The sequence below is a fragment of the Nerophis lumbriciformis genome, linkage group LG10 (assembly GCF_033978685.3).
Source record: "Nerophis lumbriciformis linkage group LG10, RoL_Nlum_v2.1, whole genome shotgun sequence".
NCBI lineage: Eukaryota > Metazoa > Chordata > Actinopteri > Syngnathiformes > Syngnathidae > Nerophis > Nerophis lumbriciformis.
The window spans coordinates 8,593,261-8,602,669 of NC_084557.2; the positions used below are offsets into that span (position 1 = coordinate 8,593,261).

At 37.4% G+C, this 9,409-nt stretch overlaps 1 protein-coding gene across 1 annotated transcript in view; it reads left to right on the top strand.

Moving 5' to 3' along the window:
- The window catches only part of LOC133612691 (neuroplastin-like), a 29,711-nt gene extending 21,598 nt beyond the window's left edge, over window positions 1-8,113 (top strand). The window contains exons 6-7 of the mRNA XM_072913902.1: window positions 6,345-6,421; window positions 6,555-8,113. Coding sequence (XP_072770003.1) covers window positions 6,345-6,421; window positions 6,555-6,581 — 104 coding nt within the window. The 3' untranslated portion in view covers window positions 6,582-8,113. The remainder of the gene's footprint in view (window positions 1-6,344; window positions 6,422-6,554) is intronic.
- Window positions 8,114-9,409: the final 1,296 nt, after the last annotated feature.

The window sequence follows — 9,409 nt, forward strand, 5'->3', positions numbered from 1 at the left end:
AAAGTTGGACTGTAGAATAAGATGAGAAGCGTGTAAAACACTAATGCAATGCCACACAGATATAAATAGTCAGCTAAACAATTGGAGTAGTCTTTAAAAATATTTTACTGATGGACAAATGAGTAGAAAGAGGCTAGATCAGTGTTTTTTTTAAATTTATTTTTAAAAATTAAATCAGCATAAAAGATACACTTACAATTAGTGCACCAACCCAAAAAACCTCCCTCCCCCATTTACACTCATTCACACTCATTCGCACAAAAGGGTTGTTTCTTTCTGTTATTAATATTTCTTGTTCCTACATTATATATCAATATATATCAATACAGTCTGCAAGGGATACAGTCCGTAAGCACACATGATTGTATTTCTTTATGACAAAAAAAAAAAAGTTTTTAATGTAAAACACTTCCTTGTGGTCTATCAGTGGTTCTCAACCTTTTTTCAGTGATGTGCCCCCTGTGACATTTTTTTTAATTCAAGTACCCCCTAATCAGAGCAAAGCTTTTTGGTTGAAAAAAAAGAGATAAAGAAGTAAAATACAGCACTATGTCATCAGTTTCTGATTTATTCAATTATATAACAGTGCAAAATATTGCTCATATGTAGTGGTCTTTCTTGAACTATTTGGAAAAAAATATATAATATATAACTAAAAACTTAATAAACAAGTGATTCAATTATAAATAAATATTTCTACACATAGAAGTAATCATCAACTTAAAGTGCCCTCTTTGGGGATTGTAATAGAGATCCATCTGGATTCATGAACTTAATTCTAAACATTTCTTCACAAAAAAATAAATCTTTAACATCTATATTTATGGAACATGTCCACAAAAAATCTAGCTGTCAACACTAAATATTGCATTGTTGCATTTCTTTACACAGTTCTTTTTGACAGACTTTTTAGTGAGGGTCAAACCATCATGGCATGGGGGAAACTTTGGGTTTATGGTAATGAATGGAATAGCTTACTTGATTTGATGTTCAGTTTATGAACTTACATTCATATTTTGTTGAAGTATTATTCAATAAATATATTTATAAAGGATTTTTGAATTGTTGCTATTTTTTAGAATATTTAAAAAAAATCTCACGTGCCCCTTGGCATACCTTCAAGTACCCCCAGGGGTACGCGTACCCCCATTTCAGAACCACTGGTCTATATAATATATATTTGATATGCTTTGGTGTATATTTTGCATACAGTTTGCTCCACGGTCACTTCAGTAACTTGTTTTCTGAGTCTCTCTACAAGATGTTAAATTCTGAACCCTCTCCAAAAGTATCAAAATGTGTCTTTTGAAAATGTACAGTTAAATATATACATCTTTGAGTCATCACCGCATTTTTTCCCGCGCATTGCTCCAAAATATTGAAAATGAACTTCATTAACATTATATATTGATACTGTAGATTCACTCTGTAACAACATAAGGTACACCTGCATACTCTGATTACTGCATTAAAAAAAGTTACTGTTTGTTACTGCATGTCACACTTCACTTATGCGCATGCCAAGGTTAAATGAAAATAATTCTTCATCTTACCTTTTTTTGGGTTTCCTCGAAACGAGTCGTAATGTTGCCGTCCTTTACGTCAGAGTTAGGCGTACAATCTAATTTCGTTCAGGTCCATTTTGACAGAACGGTCCCGTGTAAAATGTTCTAAATACAAATAAATATGAAAGTATTTCATAAACATCAGAGCAAGTGGGAGGGCAATAGACGAGAATGAAACACACACACACACACGCTTCAGGCAGCAGACAATGTAGTCTCACAGCCTGGATCAGGCTGCAAACTAGAAATACCCACACGAGTAGATCTTCCAGTCAGTGGGTCATTATTAAAAGAATACTCCAAAACCCCGCCAACAGTGGCATCCAAGTCTGCGTGCACGCTCACGACAAAATGCATTGACCTTAGGATTTGACGCTTTGGCATTGTTTAACACGAGTATCTAACGTTGTAACATTTATAGGTGTGAAAGGTGACATACAGTAGGTCACTTTTAACATTTCTCACAGAAGAATAGCAGAAAATGGCTAATTGCTTGCTTGAAAAAACAAAAAAAGGCCTCATGTAAGACCTGCCGTACTTCCTTTTGAGGGCGAGATTGGGATGTATCAAGAGTGAACTGAACATGGAAATGTGCGGCAACTTCATGGCTGACGTACACATATTGTACATGCTGTGGATACTTTGGTGACACAAAGGTGTTCGTTCGGGCTTGGCCAACATTTGATTTAAAAAATGTAAAAGATAGAGGCATGGACAGAAAATTCACTTTTTTGCCAATGCATTTAAAGGGGAACATTATCACCAGACCTATGTAAGCGTCAATATATACCTTGATGTTGCAGAAAAAAGACCATCTATTTTTTTAACCAATTTCCGAACTCGGGTGAATTTTGGCAAATTAAACGCCTTTCTATTATTCGCTCTCGGAGCGATGACGTCACGTTGTGACGTCACATAGGGAAGCAATTCGCCATTTTCTCAAACACATTACAAACACCGAGTCAAATCAGCTCTGTTATTTTCCGTTTTTTTCGACTGTTTTCCGTACCTTGGAGACATCATGCCTCGTCGGTGTGTTGTCGGAGGGTGTAACAACACCAACAGGGACGGATTCAAGTTGCACCAGTGGCCCAAAGATGCGAAAGTGGCAAGAAATTGGACGTTTGTTCCGCACACTTTACCGACGAAAGCTATGCTACGACAGAGATGGCAAGAATGTGTGGATATCCTGCGACACTCAAAGCAGATGCATTTCCAACTGGACTGGACAGATCAGATTTCAGGAAAAGAGAGCGGATGAGGGTATGTCTACAGAATATATTAATTGATGAAAACTGGGCTGTCTGCACTCTCAAAGTGCATGTTGTTGCCAAATGTATTTCATATGCTGTAAACCTAGTTCATAGTTGTTAGTTTCCTTTAACGCCAAACAAACACATACCAATCGTTGGTTAGAAGGCGATCGCCGAATTCGTCCTCGCTTTCTCCCGTGTCGCTGGCTGTCGTGTCGTTTTCGTCAGTTTCGCTTGCATACGGTTCAAACCGATATAGCTCAATAGCTTCAGTTTCTTATTCAATTTCGTTTTCGCTACCTGCCTCCACACTACAACCATCCGTTTCAATACATGCGTAATCTGTTGAATCGCTTAAGCCGCTGAAATCCGAGTCTGAATCCGAGCTAATGTCGCTATTCCTTGCTGTTCTATGCGCCATGTTTGTTTGTGTTGGCATCACTGTGTGACGTCACAGGAAAATGGACGGGTGTATATAACGATGGTTAAAATTAGGCACTTTGAAGCTTTTTTTAGGGATATTGCGTGATGGGTAAAACTTTGAAAAACGAAAAATAAAATAAGCCACTGGGAAATTATTTTTAATGGTTTTAACCCTTCTGAAATTGTGATAATGTTCCCCTTTAATGCTTTATATTCATATTAATATTTGGGATGTCAAACTCATTTTCATTGAGGGCCACATGGCAGTTATGGTTGCCATCACAGCATAATCAGCTTGTAACAGTGAATAATGTATGAATTTGCCTCTGGATTTCATTATTAATTATATAAATTAAGTAGACTATCGACTTTAAAGTAAAAACTTTATATTTACAACATTTTAGTGTAAAATATAGTTTTAATTTTTACAACATTTTATGGTAAATGGAAAAACAGAACCACTGTTTTTTGGGGGGGGTTTTACGGACAAATCCGGCAGCTTAGTTGCCAGAATTTTACTATTAAGTTGACATTGTTTTTTACAATATTATATTGTTAATGGAAAAACAGTACAAATTATTTTTTTATTCTGGCAACTTAGCTGCCAGTTTTTCTACCTTAAAACCTCTTAAGGCCCAAGCTGTTTGTTTACATGCTTCTTTTTTTTTATTTCTCTTTGCTATTTGGGCTTATTGGACCCTAAATAGAATAAAAACTAAGAATCATATTTTGATATGATTTACTTAGTCCATAAGTACACAAATGTGTACTTCATGTGTAGTGACATGCTAATTTATTTATTTTTTTACACTTTTTTTTTCTTCCAAATTCCATTGTATGTTATACTCTTATGACACCACCATATGGCAGTATAAGTGTCCACATAAGTGGCCATAAGACCCCAATTCAGTAGTGTACACAATTTTGGAAATAAGAGCTAAAAGGTGCTGTCCACGCATGTGGCCACTAAGCCTTTAGAGGTTAAAAAACAAATGCACCGTCTGTCCATTTACAGTAATACACCGTTAAAAACAACTGTAGATTTTACAGTCAAAAACTGGCAGCTCAGTCAACAGAATTTTAACGCAAAAAACAGTAGTAGTTTTTTTCAATTTACAGTAATATGCTGTAAAGAACAACATAAAATGTATTGTCCTTTTTATTAATTTGATGGGTAGTTGCTGTAAAGTTAAGTATTTTATTTAGACAAAAACATGTTTGGGAAGTATGATAATATATTGTAATATTTGTTGCAAAATTGGATACTATTAAAGTTTAAAAGGCATGCAAGTTCAAGCAGTACATATATTTTTTCTGTCAAAAATGAAAAAAATCCATTACCTTTTAGTGAGAAAATATGAAGTACTTTATTGACACATCATTTCCAGGTGTTTGCGAGCCAGATAAAATTATGTCGCGGGCCAGATCTGACCCCCGGGCCTTGAGTTTGACACAACTTATCTAGGCGATCATTTATGCCGCACATTGAATGCCTCACGTTCATATTTGTCTATTAATTTATGTAGACGAGCACCTGGGGATAGGCTGATTGGCAACACTAAATTGGCCCTAGTGTGTGAATGTGAGTGTGAATGTTGTCTGTCTATCTGTTTTGGCCCTGTGATGAGGTGGCGATTTGTCCAGGGTGTACACCACCTTCCGCCCAATTGTAGCTGAGATAGGCTCCAGCGCCCCCCGCGACTCTGATGGGAGTAAGCGGTAGAAAATGGATGGATCATTTTGCCACCTATTGCTGTCACAGTGTGTTCCTGTGACTCCAGATATTAACATTAATGGCATCGGAGATGACGCAGGAATGACCCGACTTTGTGTTGTCAGGCTTGGACGAAGGAAGGGACTCAGATGCAGAGAGGTGATTCCAAATAAAGCTTTTATTTTGAAAAACTCTTTAAGCCTCCAGAGCCGAGTAAATTCTAATACTATGAAATACAAAAATAATTCTAATACTATGAAATACAAAAATACTATCGACAAAATGTTCCAAAAGGGAAAAACCGAAAATCACTCCAAAAGGGAGGAAATACAAAAATAAGGACGATATAATTAGCACCGTATCTGTTATCAAAAAACTTTAACAAAACACGCTCCAACAGGAGGAAGAAAATAAAGACTATAAAACTTAACTACTCTAATCAATGAAAACAAAAAATCACTCAACAAACTTTGAGGAAAAAATCTTTAAGGAAAAATTATAACTCACCACTGCGGTAGAAAAAGGTATAATAACAAAAGTCGCTCTGAGGGAGGAAAAAAGTTAATTCAAAATTACAGCGTGGGATATTCTGGAAGCAAGGACGTAGACGTGGGACAAGGCAAGGCATGGACATGAACAAGGACATGGAACGCAAGACAGGCACGAAAGCTCGAGACAATCTGGCACAGAACAAGGGGAGGCTTGGGCTTATAAAGAACATGAGGGTAATGGGAAACAGGTGGAAACAATCAAGGGTCAGGAATGACGTCAGACTGGTGACACAAGAGGAAGGACCCGTGATCTGAAACAAGAGGAGTTGCTTTTCAAAATAAAACATGTAAATCACAAGACAGAAAAAACCAAGACAAGACTTCCCTCACTGCGGTGTGACATGTGTTAGGTGGCTGCTACCGCAAATAGCTCTCCTGGGTTGTAATAATAAATTGAGTAAAAATCTTTCTCTCTTGTCAGGGAGTACCTTCATTTTTTGCCATCTTGCTCATTATCTTTGTTTGTTGTGTCAGAAAACACAAAGATAACGAGCAGGATGGCAAAAAAGAAACATTTTAGCCAAAATGAATTGGAGGTGCTTTTTGCTGTAGTGGAAATTTGTACACTGACAACTCTAAAATGTCCAACTTTCTTTTTATGTTATTGCCCCTTGGTGTACTGTCCGAACGGTTGCTGAAATGTGAGGGTGTACTCACTTCTGTGAAAACTGGCTGAACCTATTTGGAGACATGTTTTTGTCAGATCACACGCATAATGTGGTAGCATTTAGGAAATCCATCAAACAGACGTCCCATTTTGCTTTGCAATTGGCGAAAAGTTTCAAAGTGTTTTGTTACTTTGAGTATTGCTTGAGATGTCATTTCCTTCCTGCCACAGGAAAACCAATTCAACGAACAATCACAAAGATAAGAACCTGCGCCAGAGGAATACAAATTAAGCTGCCCGTCTGCAGGGTAAGTATTCAATTATTAAAAAGGACCAAAGCGTCAGCCTGATGATAAATATGCATTACCAGCCCAAAGGTACAAATGACACCATGGGAGCAATAAAAAATATAATAAAGCTCTAATTTTCTGTCATTTGCAGGTTACATTATGCTTACACACGCATTGACCAGGTGAAGGTAAACAACAATGGAGTCCAAAGCAGTCGGTATATAATGGAACTGCCATTAAAAGTGTGGTTGTGAGAGAATTAAAATGAAGCATGCCTTATGATTTGATTGTGTGAGTGTGAAATGCTCTAATCAATATGTGATTGTTAACCTAACCATTGTTACTGCATGACGTGTATGCTCCCTCTATCGTTTGCTACTTTTACACTTTAAGCACTGCTAAAACTATGGCATGCAAGATACTGATCCTCTATTTGAGACAGCATTGCTTTGTCTTCTCCTCTCAGAGTGGCTTCATGTAGAATAATCAGGGGTGCCCATTAGGTTGATCGCCAGCCTCCAGTTGATTAAAAAAAATAGACCTTAAAATGATCAATCGTCAATAAGACGTCACTTTCGTCACTTGAGGGTCTTGTGAGATGACGCTGGCTGCTGCCAGATCGTTATTAAGAAAAAATGACCGACAGGAAGGCGAGAAATACTTTTTATTTCAGCACTCTCTCGCTGTACCTGCCGTGAAAACTCTTAAAGACCGGCTGCACAGTTCCTGTCTTCACAATAAAAGCCCTGCTTCATCCTGCCTGCGCTAACAAAATAAGAGTCTTGTGCACAAGTGAGCAAACTACGGAGTTTGCCGCCAATGCATTTCTTGTAAAGTGTATAAAAAGGAGTATGGAAGCTGGACAAATAAGATGGCAAAAAGCAAGCACTTTCATGTGGTATTGGACAGAAAGGACTTTTTTCTCCTCCATTTGAAATGTGGACGTTATCATCACTACTGTCTGATTCCAATTAATGCAAGTCCTCACAATCAGGTAATACACCAACTTATATTCTTGTCTTCATGAAAGAAACATGCTTGTATTATAATTAAACACATTTAACTTGTTAACAAAAACCTCTCTTTCATAAATAAATCAATATAAATGATATACATGAATGAGGTACATCTCCTCCACTTGGTCAGTTGAGAAGTAGCTGGTGTGGGCACCTCTGATGTAGATAATCTTTTTTGTAAGTTTTCAGGAAATTAAACATCTCTGCAGTGTAGAAAACGGCGCGATGGTCAGATAAGGCAGTTTTGTACGATTTTATTACTCTCCTACATATCATGACTTAAGAATCATCATTATGATATTAATATTGCATTTCAAGGGCTTTGCAATGTCCCTCTAAACCTAATAAGGTTCAATTGATGTACTGTATGTATTAAATCATGATAGCTATGTATTGATATAAATAGTATAATGCACTTAAATGTTGACTAATTGTATAAAGTATGAAATATGCTCCAATCATTGGAAGGTTGAGTTGTAATTACACTATGTATGTACAGCATGGCTCTTATCCTATGCAACTAATATCAATATATTGACTAAGCAGCTTTTCATTTTTCTGTGACAGCTTTAAGGAATATTAGATGTTATATCACACAGCTGCATGGTTTCTGTACAGTGGAGGTGGAAGGGACTTGAACAGCCTGTGACACAAAACTACCACCCATTTTTACCAATAAACATTTCAAAACATCTCTTTGGCCTGTTTGAGCGTCTTTTATTTGCGTAAAACGTCACCTGCACACAGGTGGTCGTACGGCAGGGCTAGTCAACTGGCAAACCCAGCCTGGGATCGATGCCATATCTGCCTCTGAAATCAGTTCCAAAGTTGGGAGACAAACATTTTTGCAGCAAATCCCTAAAACACTAGAGTGTATAGACCAGACCTGGGCAAATTAAGGCCCGGAGGCCACATGCGGCCCGTTAAGCTTTTCAATCTGGCCTGCCGGACATTCCCAAATAATTTTTTTTTAGATCTTTAAGATGGAAAGTGTAGCTGCCATTATGATGTGCAGTGATGTTTTCTAATGACCGTAAGTCTTGAACTATACAAAGTATTTCAATGCTTGGAATCTGCACTTTTGCATGATATTTTAGTGACTAGTGCCCCGATGCCAATATTATTTTGATACTTTTCTAAATAAAGGGGACTGTAAAAAATTGCATTATTGGCTTTATTTTAACAAATAATCTTAGGGTGTGGCGGACCGGTACTTTTCAGAGGCGGTATGGTACCGAATGTGATTCATTAGTATCGCGGTACTATATTAATACCCGTATACCGTACAACCCTACTAGTTACTATGGTAATCTATGTCACAGCAGCTCTGACGAGGCACCAAGCAGTGTGGGTGGGGAGCGTTTTACAGAGCCTGAAATGCGAGTGCCAGGGACAGACGCAGAAGGAGATTTTTACAAGAAAGTTCTAAAACTTAGTGATTTATCAGATGTATCAGATTCTAGATGTTTTTTGTTTTTTTACCCTTTGCGTTTATATTTCGCTGTTTGTTGCATTTGGCTTGATTGTAAAATATGTGGATTGAGAGGGGTAGGGCCTTCATATGTTGTCAATATTCAGTGTTTTATCATTCATAGAAAAATTTAAAATTCCATTCCGTTTTTAAGGCGGTCTGTTATAACATTTTTAGCATTCAATCATACATTATTGTGAGGTTTTATATTAGTTTTCCCAAAAATAGATATACCGGCCCCCAGACACATTTTGTTTCTCTAAATTTGGCCCCCCGAGTCAAAATATTTGCCCAAGCCTGATATAGAGGAACTTGGACCATGTAAGATCATTGACATTTAACCTTGTGAGCAAACATAGAACACTGGGGTCCGAACTTGTGATTCACAGAACTGAGGCGTTCTTCAAGGCACCCCTTTAGGTCCTCTACTTTTTGGCAGTTACAATTGTTTTTTCCCCGTAATGCGATTTCTATAACTGAGGTGTTGCTGTAGTCCAGAGCTGGGCAAATATTTTGATT